General features: G+C 38.8%; 1 protein-coding gene and 1 long non-coding RNA gene across 13 annotated transcripts; one reads left to right on the top strand and one right to left on the bottom strand.

Annotated features, from left to right (window-relative positions):
• Positions 1-16: 16 nt before the first annotated feature.
• On the top strand, positions 17-19492 carry LOC135163231 (serine/threonine-protein kinase Wnk). Of its 12 annotated transcripts, XM_064122564.1 has the most exons (9): positions 17-155; positions 2827-2963; positions 3268-3856; positions 5098-5240; positions 6013-9430; positions 9854-10411; positions 10442-11056; positions 12144-12218; positions 14076-19492. In XM_064122564.1, exons 3-9 carry the CDS (start codon positions 3626-3628, stop codon positions 18351-18353), a joined length of 9318 nt encoding a protein of 3105 aa, XP_063978634.1. In that variant the 5' UTR covers positions 17-155; positions 2827-2963; positions 3268-3625; the 3' UTR covers positions 18354-19492. The 12 variants fall into 12 exon arrangements, with proteins under 12 accessions (XP_063978634.1, XP_063978625.1, XP_063978557.1 ...); XM_064122555.1 differs by having other exon boundaries at positions 9854-11056; positions 12147-12218; XM_064122487.1 differs by having other exon boundaries at positions 9854-11056.
• A 1127-nt stretch (positions 19493-20619) lies between these two features.
• On the bottom strand, positions 20620-21807 carry LOC135163452 (uncharacterized). Its single transcript, XR_010299120.1, has 3 exons — positions 21414-21807; positions 21250-21309; positions 20620-20782 (listed from the first exon to the last, which is right to left on the bottom strand). It is a non-coding gene; the product is annotated as an uncharacterized LOC135163452 (long non-coding RNA).
• Positions 21808-22067: the final 260 nt, after the last annotated feature.

Raw genomic sequence — 22067 nt, 5'->3', positions numbered from 1 at the left:
CTCCGTAGTCCGTAGTGTTGGGTAGTGCCGTGCACGCGAGTGTTGTGTGAGTTTGGTAGCCGGGGATTGACACTGTACAAGGAACATTTCGGCCTCAAATAAATAACCAATAACAATTGCTGTCTCGAGTGTCGCGCAGTTTTAATCACAATAAGGTATTGAGACAGTTGGAGGCACTAGAAGTCATAATTTTGGGAATTTCAAAAACACTGCATGAATGGTAATTTGGAGGTTCGATTGAACTGACTGCGAGTGGCTCGGGCCCTCTCTCGACTCATTTTTCGTGAATTTAATTTTTACTGTTTATCGATTTTTTGACGTTGATTTACAATCCTTGGGATGGATTGATGACACTGATTGACAAGTTCAACCTCTTGATTCAGATGGAGGCTCTCTATCATCGTGTCTTTTCCGATTCAGTCAGGACAATGTTGGCAGTTCATAGGAAAATTCATGGGAAAAACTAATGATCATTTGTTGAATAGAATTGTTGGTCAATTTACAATTACTGTCCTCCTGTCTGCTGTACTCTATCCTCTCTCAATTGAATAGTTTTAACATGTTCATTTTGTCTTCTGGCACGATATTTTTGGGATAGATGTCACATTATCGTGGCCCGTACGGTTCTCGACGTGTCTGTGATTGTGTGTGTCACTTCAACTTGTGTTGGTATGAGACTCCGGCACTGGTGATGTAAATGATATTCACTTGGGTTAGTGTAGGTGTTTTTTAGAGTTTAATTTGGTGAATGTGTTGATGATATTACAAAAGTATGTCTGTAATGTCTCAGCCGTGGCTTTATGTGTGCGTGTGATGCGTGTAAAGGCCCATGACGTATTTTTTTTTCGCCTGGGATTTGCCGTTGTGGTGAGTCTCTGGGCAGTTTGCACGGTTGATGGTGAAGTGGTGGGAGTGAGAGAGAAAATGGCGAGCTTATTTGATTTGCGGTGTGCGTAGTGCCCTCGGAGCTGCACACGCACGTGCCCCCTACCTTTCCCCCCGCTCCCATTATATTTGTCTGTCTTCGTTTAGTTTACCGGATCTCATTTGCTTTTATCTCCCTCTGTCGTTACCAACTGCGACCGTGACGCCTGTGTGTCGCCGAGGATACTTTGACTCTGTTGCGCACTGTCAGTGACTTTCTTCAGAGATATTTCGACAAGATTTGCTTCCTCATTCTTATTTTCGGTGTGAGAAGACTGAATGGATAATAACTAAAACTTGAAAGCTAACCTCACAGGGGTGAGACATCTAGGGAAGACTATTTTCCTGAAATTTTTCGTGAGATTTTTTTCCACTCTTCTGTCTTGGTTAGGCCCCACCAATCGGGGACATCAATAATATAATAGATTTTTTTAATATTCCTCCAAGGAGGTCGTCCAATGGGTTTTAGGCTTTGAAGTCATCAAAAGTACATTACTTTGGATAAGTGGAAGTTGTTCAGGTGTTTCCAGGAATAATTGTCAATGTGTAGAGGCTCCATCGAGTATCTATGAATGTGAAATTCATAGAACGTGCGTCATGGTCTAGTAAAAAGAATGATACAAACGGAGATGGAAATCGATGATATACAATCAATTGGATAGGATCCCAAATACTCCGTTCCCCTTCTTGACATGCCTGGGTCGCTGTTCCAAAGTCAGGTCGGGTCTTGTTGAGACGATGTGCAGCGTGAGGGCGCTCAGCAGTGAGACAGTTCGTGCGTTGTACACGTGTTGACGACATTTGCATTATTTGCGCATTGTCAAGCTGGGGTAAATTTTACTATTGAGTTGCATACGACAGCTCTCTCTCTCGATTATTTTTAATTTGTGAGATTTATTATTTTTTTTGTTTCTGATTTTTGGGTGAATTCAATTTTTGATATTCTTTTGGGGGTATTTTTTAATAATTGTTTTGAGACGCAGTTTATGGATGAAGAATTAAAAACACGTGAGTGACTTGTTGATATCAGTGCTGCACACTGTCAACACCGTATTACGTACCTAACGTTTTATGAGTGAGTGTCAGATTACGTTTTGTGATGCTTGACACTTTATTGGTAATGTCGATATTACACCATGTTCCAACAAATTCAGTACTCTGGTGTCAGCGTCACATGTTAATACTCATTTGCCAGATCAAGAATTCAGTAATACTTATTATTTATTAGTGATATTTATTAGCGACAAAAGTGGAAATACGAGGCACGTGGCTCCAAATTTTCCAATTATTCTTTTAATTATTTATTTTGGAAATGCGGAGGGCGTCCTACAGAAGCGGTTGGGGAACGTTATTCGTAGTGGACGGAAATTCCAGGAGGACATGGCATACATTTGCTCTCTTTTCTATCAGAGATACGACCTATTAATCACATAATCCCACATATTTTAATGCGAAATATCTGAAACATTCGCTAGTTGTCTTGTTTCTTGAAAAAATATCACTTGGAAATTTTTGTTAAGACCATCCCTCATAAGAAAACACCAGGGACCGTTATTGACTGACGATTTCACTTGGCAATTTTGGGCATCCCCATTTGAATATTTGGGAGGTCGCTACGTGACCATCCGCATGCTGTGTTCGTATCTTTCCGAACTCACAAAAGCTCCGAACCCTCCCTCATTCCGTGAGCGGCCGCTTCCATTTAAACCACTCAAAAGTGGATTTTTCAGTTTAAATGCCGAGACTGAGTTATACAAATAACTCTCGTAGTGATGATTGAATTGTGAAGTCATTAGTTTTCCCAATTCTTTACGTTAAAATTTTGTAGAATAATTTGTAGAAATAATTTTAAGGTTAAATTCGGTTATTTTTTCGATTTTTTCACGTTTTTTTATATTTCAGATTGATCGTAGATGCTATGCGATGTGTGATTAATGCCAATTCCAATAAGAGGTTGCAGTAGGCCACATGAAAATTAATTTCCAAAGTTGAACGTGGGTCAAATGTTGAAAAATGCGCCTAATCTATGATAGTAATAGGTTCGTAATTGTTAACAGATGCAATTTTAATACAGCTGTATGAAATGTTGTGAGATTGAACTCTCCAATATGTTTCCATGATTATTACTGAGCAAAACAGAATAAACCAATTACTTTGGCTATGTAATTAGCAGCACCATTAGTTTTCTCTAAATGTTTTCAAAAACGACAGAATATTATCTCGATCATTCTAACAAACAAGCCCAAAATTGCTTTTCTATAACCGTATTGAAATATATCATTATTTTTTCGATGATCTGAAAACATCCGACCTTTTTATAAATTTTGATATGATATTTTACAGATGGCAGAGGTTCATTCAACAATAACCGTTCAATAGCACTAAATTGTTCCGTACTTTCATGGATTTTGGTTGATCCACGGATATAAATCAATGAACGAATTCATATGGAAAGTAAATTGGACGCAAATCAAGCATTTTATTTTCGTGAAACAGTTATAGTGATGTTACAGGGGCTAATTATTTGTCTGTAATTAAAAAAAATTGATAATTCTTTCAATTACTAATCGGGACGTGAAGTGAAAGAAGTGAAAAGTACACATTGTGGATCTTATGATTGATCTGAAGAGGAGGAGAACGATTTGCATTGATAGAGAGAAAGAAAGAATATTCATTTTTGGGAGACAAGTGATCACGTGCAATGCCGAGATGCTGCAATGATAATAAAGCAGTGAGTCCAGTGAGCAGCAATAAAAAACACACGGAAGATATTGTGCTCACACCCAGTCGTTTTCCCATTGGTAATCCCCTGGAATTTGTTACCAATAATCGTCCGGTGGCGGAAAAATCACACAGGAGATTACGCTGTGATCTGAGTCCAGTTCCAACAAATTCAAACGGAAGTCTCAGCATTAAGTTCCTTGGTTTGAAGGTATAGTTGACATCATAAAAATTTTCATAATTAGGTAATTGCCTGACTATTTGGGAAACGAATGGTTTTTGAAGATCCTGGTTGGCTTTTTTATAGTCGAACTAGTTTTCCATGAAAAAAGGGCCCCGCGGTTGTAAAATTGAGTTCAATAGTCTCGCTGCATAGAATGGCGGAGGAGGAGGGCATGCGAGTTTGCTAGTTTGAAAATCTCACGTGCAATTTGGGCAAAATGTTTCCGATTAGTTTTTAGGCTGAACTTTTATCCGACCCCACAACTTTTCATCAGTGGCAAAAAATCCTTATAACTACCCATGAAGAGCTATCCCATTGGTAAAACACTCACAAAGGCTTTCTTTGCCAATGGACAATTTAGGAGGGATTTTATCCTGGAGATATTTGGATTCGGATGATGTTTGATCATAGTATATGCGATTAAATCGGATTTTCATCTGACTTACCAGCAATTTTACCGCACACTGTGTTCTAATTGATATCTTAAACGTTGATTAAAATACGGTTGATAAATCACACATGATGTATATGCTATCAATTTCCATTTTTTATTTTTATTGTCCTAAGGACAAACCACTTCACTTAAGAGTGACTCATATACAACCCACACTGAGAAATTATTCCCAAAGTTTGAACCTGATGAGCACATCGTAAACTCTATTCTGCGTAAACACTTAAATGTTTTAACAGCTGTATTCCTCGATTTTATTTGTAAATTTAATGGCATATTCTGCTTTAAAATGAGATTCCTTGGCATTGTTTTTTTGACACACCATTGACTGAAAAATTTTTAAACGCCATCGGTCGTGTATAAGCACTGTCTAGCGCAGAAAATATTTGTTTAATGCATGGAAATGATCTAAATGCATAATTCAAGGAACGACCCCGAAGTGTCATTGATTAATTTATTTTTCCGAAATGAAAAAATTGAGTACTTCGCGCACATTCGGTTTAAATTAATGTGGAGACTCCAACATAAAACTATTCGGTAATTTGTCACATTCTTGTGGGCGTAGTTCAATATTTCCTGTGCAAGCACAACTATCATTAATAAAACAGATCCAATATTTTCTTTAAAAAAATCTATCCGTGGAGTTGAAGGTATTTTTTCGTTACAAACACCTCCCTGGAAACTTGTTGGAATTCATGAATAGAACAATACTTTAATATATTTGATAATTTCTCCGCACTTTCTCTACAGTCGTCTACAAAAATTATTTTCTCAATAGGCTGATAAAGGTCACCGCCAAGATCATCAGGTGAGCTCAGGTGGTGGAAGTAACAGAGGAAGAGAAAAGGAGGCAAAGAAACGTGCAGCTATAGGCAACGCAGTGCGAGGACTCTTTCCCTCTGGCCACACCAGACAGGACAGGTATAATGATGTCTGTATCAAAATTCATGGCTTCTTACATTCAAAAATATCAAAAAATCATAATTGAATTTTTTTTACTGCTTTGATCTATTCAGTTACTTTATATGATCGGAAAATCGGTTCCATCTTGATTGATTTTATCAGAAAACTTCGGTTGGCACATTTATTTCATTATTTCACATTTCCTTTCATTCTCCAAAGTATCTCAGTGTCACTTTAGATACCTTATCCATCACACCGATGATTTATACAGCTGTGATGCAGTCTTTCGATTTTGTTTGCATTCTCACATGACTTCAGTGACTGTCGACTGTCAACCTGAGGAGAAAGTGGTAAAATGGGATTTGTAAATGTCTTAGAAATTACATAATGGTGATGATTCAGGGGAAATATTGCCTGCCAATGATACATCAATTCATGTCTGTCAAACACGTTATGTGGTATTAATTACTGTATTTTCAGTTAGTGAGTGATTATTTAATGAGACGAAAGACTGGATTTCATACAGCTTTTAAAGACATGTTTCTGATCCTCAAAAACGTTTGAATAAAATAAAATTTCATCCTCCCAAACACGAATTCAGATGTCAAGACAGTGCTTCATCTGTAATTCACTCAACTTTCCATTTTATTGAGACGTTTTTAGTGTCTGGAAAATATTGAAATTCCGCTCTCATCAACTGATGAAGTTTACCACTTTACTGGTGACGAATGAAGCCAAAGACAGTACAACGCATTCCCTAGTCTAAACTAAATTATCTACCTCCTTTCAGGTATGAAACAACGAAACAGCGTACGTCAGGGGGAACGGGGGGTGTTGGCCTTTCCGGTTTATGTCCAAAACTTTTGGCCAGTGGTAATGTCAACAACGATGCCGATTCCCAGACCGGCATTACCCTGGGAGTGGGCCACGTAGTCAATGATGAGCCCACAAACAGTTGCAGTGTTGTCACCACCCAGCGTAATCATCGTCGCCAACGCAAACTAGGCATAATAAATCCTTCAGGGAGTGGTGGAAGTAGTGATCGTAGGAATTCAAACACTAATCGTAATTCAAATAAAAAACAATTACGAAGAGAGACTGCAGAATCCACTGTAATTACAAACGGATTAACTTCATCAAAGAAACTTTCTCAAGTGATAAGCCAAGATCAGACAAGTGATACGGGGTGTAGCGATGTCGAGGAGGTTTCATCAGCTAGTGAAGCAATGTCCAGAATACCCAGCTTCAGTTCGACTCCTTCCACCCCTGTTGGTCCAGTAAAATCTAGAAAAATAAGTAATGAAGATGAGACTGCTGATAGAGTACCGCCCACGGACTCTGAAACATCGTTAACTGACGATAATCTCCCAAGGAAATCAAATTCCTCGCAGGAAAGACACTCAGACGCTTCTGAAAGCTCGAAAACTTCGACTCCAGTGCGTAAAATCTCTTTCAAAACGCGCGATGGCGAGAGTAAGCGCCCCAAAACCCCTTCAAGTCACTCACGATCCATTGACATGGACAAATCGTCATCCTCCACTACAAAATCAGAAGCAAAAATTAAGAATGAAACTAAAGAAAGACGAAAAACCTCCGTAGACACAACGTCACAGATTCCGAAACGAAAGATTTCAAGTGATGTAACAGAAGTTGACTCGAGTAAGAGATCTTTATCGTCAACTTCGAGAGACGAAGACCAACATAATGATGGAATCGAAAAATTCAAGTTACCAACAATGAAAAACATGAGATTCATGATGGCCGATGTAACAGCTGATTCTATGATGACCGAAAAAGATCAAGAAACGAGAGATGTTTCTTCCTCTGACGTTTCGTCGATTGAAGTCGAAGAAACAGTGACAATATATGAGGATGACAATGGTACGAGTATAAGTGATATTGTAGCAGCTCAAGCACTTCGAGAATCTTTGAGTAAACTTGGTAAAGTACCTTCACTCGACGCAGAGCCAGAATTAGAAACTGTACTCTCGGAAGAATCGAAAAAAAAAATCGATTCAAATGATCAGAAGGATGCATCTGGCCAAGAAGAGACAATCGAGGGATTTATAGGGCCATTATTAGACGAGAATTTTAAGGCTGATGCTACTAAATTGACTCAAGAAAAGATGACGATGGAGGATGTGCGAAATTTAATGATGAAAGTCAAAGTTCAGACTGTTGAAGACGATGGTGATGACGAGAAAGCTATTGGCATCTCCCCTGACGAGAGATTCTTGAAATTCGAAGAGGAAATTGGTCGAGGAAGTTTCAAAACTGTCTATCGAGGTTTAGATACACAGACTGGGGTGGCAGTAGCCTGGTGCGAGCTTCAAGAGAAAAAATTGAATAAAACTGAACGACTGAGGTTTCGGGAAGAGGCAGAAATGTTGAAGGGCTTGCAACATCCCAACATCGTACGCTTTTATGACTATTGGGAGGTTACTTTAACTCGGAGAAAGTACATTGTCCTCGTAACCGAGTTAATGACGTCTGGAACACTGAAGACGTACCTCAGGCGGTTCAAGAAATTGAGTCCTAAAGTTGTCAAGTCTTGGTGCAGGCAAATATTAAAGGGTCTAGCATTTTTGCACTCCAGATCGCCACCAATAATCCATCGAGATCTCAAGTGTGACAATATCTTTATTACAGGACCAACTGGTCATGTTAAAATTGGTGATTTAGGTTTGGCAACATTGAAAAACCGAAGTTTTGCTAAAAGTGTGATTGGAACACCAGAGTTCATGGCGCCCGAGATGTATGAGGAGCACTACGATGAATCAGTTGATGTTTATGCATTCGGCATGTGCATGCTCGAGATGGCGACGAGTGAATATCCTTACTCCGAATGTACTGGACCAGCTCAAATCTACAAACGAGTTGTCTCCGGTGTGAAACCTTTATCTTACGACAAAGTGGAGAATCCCGAGGTTCGTGAAATAATTGAGATGTGCATAAGGTTAAAAAAAGAAGAAAGACCACTGGTTAAGGATTTATTAAACCACGAATTCTTCGCTGAAGACGTGGGACTGAAACTAGAAATGGTATCGCGCGATACTGCAGTTGCTGATACTGAATTATCGCGTGTTGAATTTAGATTGCGTGTTTTGGATCCAAAGAAACGTAGTAATAAGCATAAAGAGAATGAAGCTATTCAATTTGAGTTTGATATTCAGTCTGATAATGCTGAAGAGGTTGCACTGGAAATGGCTAAGTCGAGTTTGATACTTGAAGAAGATGCTAAAGCAGTGACGAAAATGTTGAAATCACAAATAGCTGGTTTACTTCGGGATCGGGAAGAGAGAAAGACCAAGGAAGAAAGAGAACGGCTTGATCGAGAGCGAGAGGCTGTTGCGGAGAATTCGTCTAATTTATTGCAGCAGGTGCAGATTCAACCCCAACAGCAGCTACAGCAGCAAAATCAACCACAGCAGCAACAACAGCAACAGACGTCGCAATCACAATTACAGTCACAATTGCAACCACAGCTGCAAGTACAGCAACAATCACAGCAACAACAGCAGTTGAATATGCAGATGCAAGGACATATTCAGATGCAAACTTCTCAGATCCCCTCTCAAATGCAAGCCCAGATGTCCCAACAATCACCTCAAATTCCTCCAAACAGCCAACAGAATATGCAACAGAATATGCAACCGAATATGCAGCCACAACAAGTACAGATGGTTCAACAGCAAGCGATGATGACTCAACAAACAACGGCCGTTGTGCAACCCCAACAAGCTCAGCAACTGGCTCAAGTCGCTCAGGTAACTCAGCCCCAAGTCTATCAGCAAATTCAGTACCCACCGCAGAGCCAGCAGCAGCCTCAATATACTCAGCAGATGGCTCAGGGAATGAGTGCTAATTCTTCGCAATGTTCAACACCACAAACCATTCAAGGGCCTCCTCAGTTCCCCCAGATGATTCAAACTGGCGTTCAACAACAAGCGCATGTTCAGCAACAGCCGCTCATTAATCAGGCTCAGGGGCAATTGCAGCAGTCCCAGCAGTATATGCAAATCAATCAGATGGCTGTGCAACAGCAGGGACAAATCCAGCCTCAGATGCAACTCAATCAGCCACAGCCACAAGTTCAGCAGGTCCTTCAACAAGGTCAACCCCACATGCAGTACGCACAGGGACAGATGCAACAACAACAAATATCGCATCAAATGATCCCGAACCAAATGGGGTCCGCACCAATGCAGGTAAATAACTATAAGGACATTTAGGAAAGGATAATTCTGACAAATATCAGAATGAGTTCTTTTCATTGTAACTTTCTTAGTTAATTTTTGTTTCAATTGTCCATGAAATGAAACAAAGTGGGTGTCAGGCAATATTTTATTCTGATAATTCCTGAAATAGTATTTTACCTAACTTCAATTAGTAACCGATATGTTCATCTAATTAATATTTATGGATGGTAATTTATAATTACCCAAGAATAATTCTTGAAGCTAATTCTAATTTGGAATTAATTTTTCCACGTTACAATTAGCGATTCAACTGAAATTTGTTGACACTCCTTTGAAGTGCTGACTGGAATGAACAAAATGCTCATTAACAAAGAACCTAGTATTATATAGAAACATCCATATTTCCTAACATTATTCTCTGAATGATTACAGGTCCAACCGCAGTATTATCAGCATGGGGCCACGATCTACCAACAGAACATCCAACAACAAGTATACCATTATCCTAATAATTCTAATGCTCCAACTCACTGTAATTCCAATCAGCCAACGTCGCAGACGTATGTACAGGTATCAAATACCCCTGTGCACGTAACCGCATCCCAAGGATTTGTTCAAACGAGTCAACCTCAATCCCTCGGGACTACCAGTGTGCAGAATATACAAACGACTGTGCAAATGCCAAATAATGTGCAGAATCAGAATGTGATTTCTAGTGGGCAGGCACAAGTGATGATGCAAATGCAGTATACCCAGACGAATCAGATTCAGGCTACTGGGAATAATGTTATTTCTACCCAACAAAGTATTCAACCGCAATCGACTCAGATGCAGCCACAAATGCAGGCTCAGGTACAGCCACAGGCGCAAGTGCAAATTCCAGTTCAGCCCCAGACTCAAGTCCAAATTCCAGTTCAGCCACAGACTCAAGTCCAAATTCCAGTTCAGCCCCAGACTCAGGTTCAAGTTCCAATTCAGCCACAGAATCAGGTTCCAGTTTCAATTCAGCCACAGAATCAGGTTCCAGTTTCAATTCAGCCACAGATTCTGCCTCAAATGCAATCTCAAATTCAGCCTCAGGAAGTCATCAGCATGACTCCTCAAAATTCGTTGATCAAACAAGATACAATGGAGTCTGTCACTTCTCTTACATCTGATGGACCTCAAGGTCTGGTACAAGAGCAATCAGGTACTTCTGCATCATTTGATAATCAACATGAAAGCTCGGATAACGTGGCTGCACCCGAGAGAAGCAGAGTCAAACGATCCGGTACGAAAAGAAAGAAACCTGGTATTAAATTGACGGTGTTATCTGTGAGCAATGCGGAAGGACAATCCATGACTGTTGAATGCCAGTTGGACACGAGTAAACAAAAAACCGTTACATTCAAGTTCGATAGAGATGATATGGTGCCGCTGGATATTGCCAATAATCTTATTGCTGAGAATCTCCTGCCTCAAACACAATGCGAGACATTTGTCGAGCTCATTGAGGATATTGTGAAGCAGCTCAGGTTGGATCCCACTCGTAGTTTGCCACTGGTGGCTCATGGACCTCCCGATCAATCGGCTGGAGGGAGCCCAGTGACGAGCAGAAGGCCTAGGGACCGGGATCATAGTCTCGATGCATCTAAGGTAATTTTTCTATTTTGGAAAACTCTTTCAGGCCTTCACAATAGGAGAACACGTGTCATTGATTCAAAAATATTTGAATTGATAACTGACCTAAATCATTAGTTGCTCTCCATAATATCGAAAGGTATCAGAATAGCAGTAAAATACTTTGCGATCATAAAAGTCTTCCTATTGGCTGTTAAATCAGGCCGGTTATGAATAAGCTTATGGGAATATAGGAAGATTTTAGAACTTATAAACAACTTTCTCAATGCTTCTAAAAATAACCTCTGGGCATAACTAATTTTATCGTTTCATTACTGAATGACTCTCAGAATAATCTCCATATATTGATCTCCTACTACTATTTCGATCTTTAAGGAATCCATTTTTAATTCGTTCACAAATAGAATTGGGTAGTTTTAATTACCTATAAGTTTCATTATTTTTTATCCTTCAGAAACAATTGAATATCAGTAAAATTGAGCCGACATCAGACTTGATTGCAGATGGGCTATAGATGTGAGACATAAAAAAATAGTGATTATTATTCACGTCATGCAAAACATTTTAACATAATCGGTTAATCTATATATGTGTCTATGTTCAACGACTAGTTGCAATTGCAGGAAGAATTTTCCAAATACTAAAGATTCAACCCCACAGTTTAGGATTTCCTTGTTCCTCTCTATAGGTGGAAAATCAAGTCCAGGGGAACAAAAGACGTATCATCATAATTGTTATTTCAATTTTTATTTCGAGTTTAGATTCTTTCTTTTTCTTTTCAATCTGGTCCTTTCAAATTTAACCCTTAAGTGGTCGCTTTGTAGGGGAAAACTTGCTAAACGACACGCAACCTATAGGATATCAGAAAATCGCGATCACTTAATGGTTACCAAACTGAAAATCATATAGTGAATATATATGATCGAGTTTCGCCAACTCTTGAACATCTCAATGTCAAAGATACAAATAATCGGAGGAATTTCTTTTTACATTTATTTTTCATATTTAATATTCTTTGGGTTTCAACACATGAATAGATTAAATATTAAAAAATCTTTTAATTGGGTAATATACAACCCTGTATATGATTTTTGGAACGCAGCAGGTCAGACATGGTTCGCTGACTCGTCAGAGCAGCCATCGATCTTCCTACAAAGCTCATCGTAGGCACCGATCGGTGAGTTTTCAAGCTCCCCTAATTCCAGATTTTTCTCCTCCAATCCTGTGATTTTTTTAAGCTCTTTGCAATGTATTTTAAGTTCTAATTCCGTTGAGTTTTCAATATTTGATTTCATCACATCATTTTTCTCTTTGCAATATTTTCTGCAATTTATCGATATAAGTAGGATTCATTTTGTTTTTCATTCCCAAAAGATTTTCTCTTTAAGTGATGTTTCTTCATTTTCCAGTGGATTTTAACCATTTGATTTTGTTGGAACTCGTTTTTAATTAATTTTATCCCATTTAAATTATAGTGAATAATAACGAAGCATTTTAAATTGCCATATCAATGCTGTTATCAAAGTATCTACTTAACGACTGATTTTGGAGGGGAAAATAGAGGGAGATAATTTGGAATTTATTTTGTCAATCGAAACAACTATAAAGCGATATTGATTCCCTTTATTTCATCAGCAATTCCCCCCGTGATCTAAACCCAATAGATTATTCTGCGAATATATGGATAACTTTCAAAAGATCTTTATTTTCTCTTATATTATTATTATTACTATTATCCGATGAGATTTTCAATTGTCTGACTTTAAATATCTTTCTTGCACGGTAGAGAGAAACGTACGGTGAATTTTGAAGGTGGATAGACTTTCCTGAGTTTACTTTCTTCTTTCTCATTTTAACTGATCAGAGTATGGTATTTTGGGTTTTGTGATTCCATTCATCAATGTATGACAGCTATTTGTCAACAAGAGTAGGAAGATATTGACAGACTGCTGTGGAATTTTCGCTCCGGTAGCACAGTATTATCAAATGAGAAGTACTTTGGCAATTTAGAATATTCTCAGCTGCTGTTTATATCCACGATAATAAAATTCCTTCAGTTTTTATCGTATACAATACTTTGCATTACGACCTTTCTACAGTTATAATGTTAACATTTTAGGCATACGCTAGGAGCATTACATTTTACTCATTTCGAGCGTAACATCACAATTACACATTGTGGAATGTAAAATCAACCTGTGCCATTTAACTGTGTGCTATGTAAAATAAGGATAAGACTAAAATTGAGTGACCACGCTAGATAGAAATTATAGTCAGTGGTATTATCGGTGCTCTGTGAGATTCATACCAGCTGCGTTCCCGTCGCCGAACCGACGTACTGCTACGTTCTGATAGGATTCGATAATAATACCTTAACGGGCGTTTTGAATTTAATTTACACTCCTTCTATCATTTAATTTCCATTAAATGATAAATGTAAAATGTGAAATGACTATTGAAAACACCATTTGATACAATTTACGGCAAACAAGTTTCACTTTCGTTGAGGCCTGAGTAAATCATTTTTCGGGATTATTCGTAAATGATAATTCCTACTGAATTTTACATCATCCAGGTGTCCCTAGAAATTAGGATCGTACAGTGAAGAAAAGTGGAAAACGGCAACATTTTCAAAAAGAGTTTTTAAGGTATTTTCTCAGGTATTTATTGTCTGGTTTTCCCTGACGCTCCCTTATCATTCCTTTCGTCAAATTTACGATAGGAGCAGACCTACACTGAGTGATACTTGGGACAATTTAGATTCCTACTATAAAAATAGCCCAAGAGTGTGTGCAATTCTGGGAAGAGTTGGATCATTCTCTGATTAATATCAAAATATTTCATATTATCATTCTCTGGAACTCCAATGCTGAAGCCATGATTCCTAATTTGCTGATTCTTACTTTGAACCCTTCCACCACTTATAATTGATCGCATTATATATTTTGTTATTAGCTTAACCGATGCTAGTTATAGTCCATCAATTACCAGTATCATAAATTATTTATGGGATATTCTTTGTTTGTAATTCTAGAGAGACGAGACTTCGAACTCCTCAGCTTCTTCAAAGATCCTTCCAATTGATCAAATAATGTCTCAAATAACATCGGCACAAGGGGATAAGCTCCCTCAAAATGTTTTCACATCTGAAGGCCCAAATACTAATGAAAACAGCACTTCCGAAGAAATTTCTCGGCGCTCCTCGACGTCTACCCAAAATACAGATACATTAACTCCCGTCAACGTCCTCAGTGATTCCAATGAGAATTACGAGAGTGTAGGCTCCGAAGAGACCCTGCTCGAAGCCAATACTAACTTGTTAGAGGACATTGGAGAGTTTACCTCAAAGGCCATGTTCCCGGGAACCACGGAAACATTTTCACAGACTCAAAAATCTGGCGAAGAACTCTCCCAAGAGGTGAACCAACAAATGACTGGCCCAGGATCTGCTGGGGACCCTCAAGAGCTTCCGTCCTTGTCTGGTGAAGATATGAAACTAGGATCAGAGTTGAAACAAAAGCCTCTCCCAATGCGGAAGATTTCGAGATTTCTGGTGAGTCCAGTAGCTGAGCAGAAATCTATCTCTGTGGATTCAGACTCCGTGGTCGTTCACGAAAACATCGTAACTCCACCACAACCATTATTACTTCCTTCTGCTGACCCATTGCACATTCAGCATATTCAGAAACAAGAAATAGAGACAAAGACTCTAGAAGTACGAACTGGTGTTGCTGAATTTATTCACCAAGATTCTGTGGGTAATCAACAAATTGTCCAGACACAGCAGATACAGCAACAGCAGCAGCAGATAAATCAATTGCCTGCAAACGCTGCAGTTGTCACACAAACAAAACAGGAAACAGTTATGGTGGTGCAAACGACTAATTTACCACAGCCCCCTCAGTTAATTCAAAACGTCCAGGCTGCTCAGAATGTTCAGTACCATCAGAATACTGGAATGGTTCAGCAAAATACTGCAATTGTTCATCAAACGGGCATTCAAACGAATGAGAATATTCCTCAAATGCAGAATGTTGCTAATCAGCAATATCACGCAGAAATAACTCATACAATTCAACAACAAATACTTCAGTCCGAGCAAGGTATCCAACAGAATCAGATGCATCAGATGAATCAAATGATTGACATCAATCAGATGCAAATGCAGCACCAAATGTCTCAAAACATCCCTCAACAATTGGGCCATGATCAAAATCGAATGAATCAGCAGCATCATCAAATGCAACAGCATTTTGTCCAAACAATGCCACAACAAATGCAATCATCACAGCAGAATCAGCCTATTCCACAACAGTATGTTATTCTCTCGGGCCCCATGGCCCCAATTCAGGGTAGTAACGTAGAAGATTGGAGCAGAAGGGCTCCTAATCTATCTACAGACTCTCAGGGGAATATGGATATCAGTTGTATGACTAATCCGTCAACATCTCATCCTTCAACTGAACAATCAGCTCCAGTGTCTCATGAACATCATTACCAAAATTTTCATCAGAATTTTTCTCAGACAATTCAGGCACCAGTACAGGAACCTCCTAAAGTCAAAGCTAAAGAGGTATCTTCAACTCTTCCAGATCTTGCTCAAAACCTAGCAAATATTTTGTCAAATCCAAAAACAAAATCAACGACTCCTCATAATGCTACACCTCACGATCAACCGGGTGTTGTTAATCAACCAACTTTGCCTACTCTACATTCAGAACAGTATTTTCAGCCGATTCAACCTGAAATCTCTCAACAAATGCATACGCATATTCAACAGCAGAATTTTCAAATTCAACATCAAAATTTCCAAGCCATCAGTCATCCTCAGATGCAGGCGCATGGAATTCAAATGCAGGGACATCCTCAACAGACTGAGATGAGCAATCAACACCAACTACAGCAACAGCAGCAACACCAAACGCAAACATTGTTGCAGCCTGTTATCCAACAACAACAGCAACAAGCTTTTCCCCAAGAAATCCAGCAGGTTCAGTGTCAAATGGAATTGAATTTATTAAATCAAAATATGATGATGCAGGGTCAGCGGGTGGTGCCTAACTATCCAGCGAATCAAAATATACAGCATGTGATTCAGCCAGTTCCAGTACAATACGTAAAACCAGTTCAGACCATAATTCAGCAACTACCACCCCAATTATCGCTGGAGCAACAAGATCTGCAGATGGACCAGCTTCAGCAGAATCTACAATTGAGACTTCCAGAGCCGCATAAAACAGAGACAGATTCAGCTATCGATGTCAGCAGCGTCAGCAGGCGAACAAGTTCTGATTGTCAAATGATGTATGAGACAGATACGACCATTTCTAGTAGAGATATCACACCTGAGCACACGATAATTGAATCTTCAGATTCAGTTCATCACTCGTTGCCTCAATCCATTGTCCAGAATCATTACAAGTTGAGTCAACAGAATTCATTGGAAAAATCGACGGAAGTGTCAAGCCCTGGGCCACAGACTATAGCAGATCTTCAGCAAAAACTATCACAATTGACGAGTCAACCATCAGAGTCACTCAATGTTGGAACACCACCAATAAGTCATCCGGTGACGCCCCATGGACTTCCTGGAACTTCTGGACACGATACGAACCTGCCAGTAGTCCATAATAAAGCAATTTCTAACGTCCCATCAGTTAATCCTCCAGTTCAACCATTGAGTCCATTATCTCCTCAAGCAACAGTGCATTCAGGGCACGTTTATGTTGATCCAAATACTGTCACTGTGACCTCTAATATTTCTAATGCTAATACCGTTGGGAGTGACGATCAAGGTTCTCAGTCTGCTGCCAACATGTCTGAGGGAGTGCCTCTGGATAGTCCAGTACCATCAGGATCAACAGGAGAGACTATGTGTAGTCCCAGTAAAGAGAATGTCAAGAACGTCAGAGCTCCAAGGCCCAGTTCTAGACTACAAGAATTGGAACAAGAGCTTGCTAAAATCCATCATAAATGCACAGGACTTCCTACGTCTTCTCCCCAGCCCTTGACCCCTCCAATGACTGGTGTACAAGGGATTTCCACTGGAAGTGGTCAGTTACCCCTTCAATCGTTACCTCAATCTCTCCTTACTCCAGTAATTCCAATATCTGCAATTCCTGTCGGCACAGTGGCCCCATGCGTTGTTTCCAGTAACTCTGGGTCCGATACTCCAGTGCATACGGAATTGCCAACGGATACTGGGGCACAGAATCAGCCAGTGAGAAAGGTTTCAAGGTTTATGGTATCTAAAGTATCTGGACCACCACCTGGGGAAGGATCAGCGGGTGTTCAGGGGCAGGTGGTTGATGTGCAAAAGCAAACGACAGCGCAGGAAACATTGGGACACCATTACGTCGATGAGTTTCAGCAACAAGGACCTGCGGTAGTGCTGCAAAGCCGAGAAGGTTCGATGCCCCCAGGGCCATCGATTCAGTTAGGATTATCCATTGAGATGGAGAAAGACGAGAGGAAGCAGCTTACGCCCAGTGATGAGTATCAAATGCTGATCAAGAGGCAGACCCTAGAGCTGGAGTGTTTACAAAGAAGACATAGGGAGGAGCTGGAGCGATTTCAACAACATCAGCTACAACTCCTAATCCAAAAACAGCAGCAAGCCAGTGCCATTGCACATCATCAACATCATCCTCTCCTCTATCACACAGTGGCGACAACTGTACCCTCTAGACCTCATGGAATGGAGGATTACCTGATGTTCAGTACAGCTCCACAAGCCTCATTCCGTCGAATTTCAGGGTACGTTCCAGATACGGATGAAACACTTCGGTTAGCAACGCAGAAGCTCAAGCAAGCCAGTCAACCGGCCTCCAGCATATCTCATGCTTATGTTATTCCTATTCCGGTGATGCCTGAAAGTTCTCACAAGCCCTTTGCTATTCAGGAAAACGAGAGCATCGGAAGCACCAATGGCCCAACAATCTCTCATCCTGGATATCAATTCACTTCCATAATCCCTGACGGTGCAAGTGTCACTACGGGGAAGGGCTCGATTGTACAGGCAACTCCTCTATCAAGTTCGACAAGCACTGCTGGAGTTAGCAGTGCTGGTGGTGCTCCTGGTTATGTACACTATCACGATTCACATTCTGCTAATTTCCAAACTTTCAGTTATACTCCTCATGGGGGGTTTTTCCTGCCTCCTGGGTATCGACTTGTTTATGCCCCGCCTGACACTTCACAGTCACAGCCGGAGACACCGGCTACGCCGCACCCTAGTGGTTCTCATGACGGAACACCACCTGGAGAGCCCCAGGGACATGATAATGTACAGGGAAATAATAGTGAACAGTGAAAATTTATAGAATAATCTATGGAGTTTATGGAAGATAGAGATTTTTTTATGTTCAAAACCTGATGAAGAAAGTAAATGCGACACATCTTTCCATTCACTTCTATCTCATTACAGTCAACTGATTCTGTTCTGCTGTGATTCAATACGACAGAATTAATAGCCTTATTTGCACATTTATCTCGGGATTCATTGATTTTAGTGACAAAGTCCAGAGAACGTTCTTTTTGTGAATTTTTCACGTAATAACGGCTCTTATCCATTTATTTAGACTCATTTATTAACCAGAGAACTTCATTCCTAAAATGAAAAAAAAAAATGACTTCTTACGCGACATATTTTACGGAATTTCGTTTGATTGTGTGATTACATCCACAAAATACAGCGAATCTTAGTAAAATTATGATATTTTATATTTCCAGAGCTATACAATTATTCGGAAAAGTATTTCATAAGTAATAAATTGAATATTTCCTTAATGTGCTTTCATCCTTCGTTGACAAATGTTCTTCTCAAACGTGCCACTGTTAAAAAAATACAGAATCATGAGAGAAGAAATAGTGAAATGGTATAATTCGTCAGATGGGGAAGTTGCAGAGAGAAACATAGATTTTAATTATATAAAAGAATTAGCTCGAAACGTTCGCACGTGATATATATATTTGTAATTGAATTGTGTGAAATGATTACATGTTGGCTTTAATGTCAGAAAAAAAAACCGAATGACGAGCATTTTCCAATTGTAAACGGTTGATCAATGAATTTGCCTGTTTATTCTTTCTCGAAAAAAAAAAAAAAAAAAAATTGATGAATTAGTTTCTTTTTTCATTTCCAATTGAAAGAAGGAATAATCCATGATTTTGTGCAGGCCTCAACTAGTCCTTACGATCGTAATGGCTGATGAATAATTTGCCATTATCCTCGGAGAAATAAAAATGTAAATGTAAAAGTTTTTAAAAATGGAGTAACGAATGCTTGATAGATTTTATTTATCTTGAGAGCTAATTAAACGTGTGCAAGTGATGATAATGTTTTTTTTTAATGAGTGCAAGATAAAAGTGTGATTGAGAAGGATTAAATATAGTCACTGTTATGCTTTAATGTATTTTCTAGCAATTTAAAAAACTACTTCAATTAAAGAACATGATGATGTGTTACTAGATGAATATCCTCTCCCGTTTAAATGGCACAGTAAGAAAACCATCAACTAATTAAGTGCGTACTCTGTTACGCACTATCGATGGAATTTAACGGTCCTGTTATAGGCCCTACGCTCACAGGAAAAGGCATGGAATTTATGAGAACATCAGAAATAACATAATCGCCTCATTGTTTTCGATTGTTGCATCTTACACAAAAGCTTATCGATTTCCAAGACACAAAACTTATTTTATTTGTTAATTTAAAAAAATTCTTATTTATTGAAAAAAATTCTGTTATATCTGTGAGAATGGTGCTGTAAAACGCATTAAAATAATTTCAATTTCATCGCATAACAAAATATCAATAATGTAAATTTAAACTGTTCAAATAAATTCATACTTTTTGCTGGCAGTGTATCAAGTATTAGGTCTAACAAGACATCATTATTCTGTCGATGCGTTAAATTTTATTATAGAGAATAGAGTTCTGGTGCCGACGCTACTCATGCAGCAAGATGGAAGGGAGGGTGCAACTGATGTCAGTATTTATTTGTGTCTCGATGATTGATAATGGAAAATGAACATTAAGACGCCTGGAACGAGTTAAATGCTAGGTATATTACTCATAGCATTGGTCATCGAAAATCTTCAATAAAATTCTGGGGCGTTGCAAGATGTGAATCCCTATCTAACTGCTGGTCCTGGAGAATTGGGGTAAATTCTATGAAATGGACGGCTGTGTTCATCGAGCAAGTCTCGAAGACTCATCATGAGAAGAAATGCCAGATATTGCCCATAAGTTGAGCCTACAAAAAATATCGAACTTCGAATTCCGATTTAACTCTAATTGAAATTTTCAACACTGAATCTTGATTTATTTCCTCTTTGACGGGTGATCCTAGTGGTTTCATCCCCTAACTGTAGCAGGGGCAACCGCCAAAAAATTTTAATGTGGTATTGTGGGGACTGTCAACTTATCCGGAAATAAAACAAATATCAACTTTGAAATAGTTTGACTTTACAGATTTATTTCTTAAATCTTCAGTAATTCTGGTCTTCAAGACAAAATTGGTAATAAATTCATTATCTTATAATTATCTTATGACTATAAGGAAATAAAAGTGATATAAAATAACCATCGCAGTTTATTGTACATGGTAGAAATTATTTAATATTCATATTACTTGGTTTTTTAAAATTGATATTCGATTCTCAGAGGATGATTCCGATTGGTATTTTCCAATGAATTGAGATAGATGAGCCTTTGTCTATCCACTCTACATCCTGAAACTGGAATATTCTCGAGTTAATCATAAAACGTAAATTGGATTCAGTTACAAATTTCTCTGTTATTTTTGGAGATTCGTAATTAGAATTGAAACAAATTTTTGAATAAATCAAAATTCAAGCTTCAATATGACCGTTTTCTATTTTATTTTCATGTTTTGAACTGTTAAATCATAACTGCGATTTTTTCGATGATCTTGAATTATCACTGTCCTACTAGAGGGATTGAGCATGAGCAGTTTCATTTTATTTCGCCCAACGCACAAAAATTAATTTTTAAAACGAATAAAAAAATGATATCGATGGGGGTTTACTTTACCCCCTTCCCCTATATTACTCTTAGGGGAACACTGACCATCAAGAAGCTTTTTGGAAGGACATATACACGTGTAATACGATAAAATCTTGAAAGGTGAAGGTACGTTCGACAACCAGTATATATTCGTAAACTCGACTCATGAGATTATTACCTCTAGATCTCATCTCTAGCACTCGACATGAATATTGTTAATCATTAAATAGCAGCGAATCTGTAAGGAATAAAAATCAATAGAAATCAATGAAACGAGAGCAGGTCAGGATTTTAACATTTTTTTTCACGCTATAATTACGCCAATTTTCTCATCGACTCTACCTTTAAATCGAGTCAAATCTACTCCTTCTTCGTGCATAAGCTCCCATGCACGCGAAAAATCCAACGATCCCCATAATAAGTCCAATGATCAATGCTAAGGTGTCACCGAAATCGAAACCATTAGACGCAGCAGCGGAATCAGCACTCGCCAATAAAAAAGTCATTAGTAGCCAAAACATTGTTCAATCGATTTATCGAAACGTGATTTTTTAATCAAGGTAATGAGTAATGACTACTAAAGAAGGAATTAACCAGATCGAGTATCGACTAACAGTTTAACGATTTGATCATCAAAATTGATCATGTTTACATCTGTCAATATTCTCCTGTTTGCAATCGGCGGTGTTATAGCCAAACTCATCCTACCCTCCCTGTACCTAATGCAACGGATCTCCGCACCTCCTGAAGCCTAAAGACTAAAGTGACGCGCTAATTACCGTACGACAACGGGTGGGTTCACATTCAACGACCGTTCATTCCGTAAATTGAAAAGCAATTTCGGAGGAGCTATGTAATTAGCTGATGACAAACCAAGTAAAATACACGAAATTATTTGCATCTCACAGACGTGGGTTTAAAAATTCATAAATGTCTTGCCCTGGCCGCCATTTTGGGGGAAAAACGACGAAGAAATTCAATAATCAATTAATAATA

Source organism: Diachasmimorpha longicaudata, chromosome 1, assembly GCF_034640455.1.
Source record: "Diachasmimorpha longicaudata isolate KC_UGA_2023 chromosome 1, iyDiaLong2, whole genome shotgun sequence".
NCBI lineage: Eukaryota > Metazoa > Arthropoda > Insecta > Hymenoptera > Braconidae > Diachasmimorpha > Diachasmimorpha longicaudata.
This window is presented reverse-complemented; position numbering and strand designations above follow the sequence as displayed.

What these genes read in the sequence shown, in the direction of transcription:
- LOC135163231 (XM_064122487.1), top strand. Translation starts at nt 3,626, where the DNA reads ATGCCGAGATGCTGCAATGATAATAAAGCAGTGAGTCCAGTGAGCAGC. An exon ending in TGGGGTCCGCACCAATGCAG is followed by an intron (nt 9,431 to 9,853) that starts GTAAATAACTAT and finishes GAATGATTACAG; the next exon opens with GTCCAACCGCAGTATTATCA. An exon ending in ATAGTCTCGATGCATCTAAG is followed by an intron (nt 11,057 to 12,143) that starts GTAATTTTTCTA and finishes TTTGGAACGCAG; the next exon opens with CAGGTCAGACATGGTTCGCT.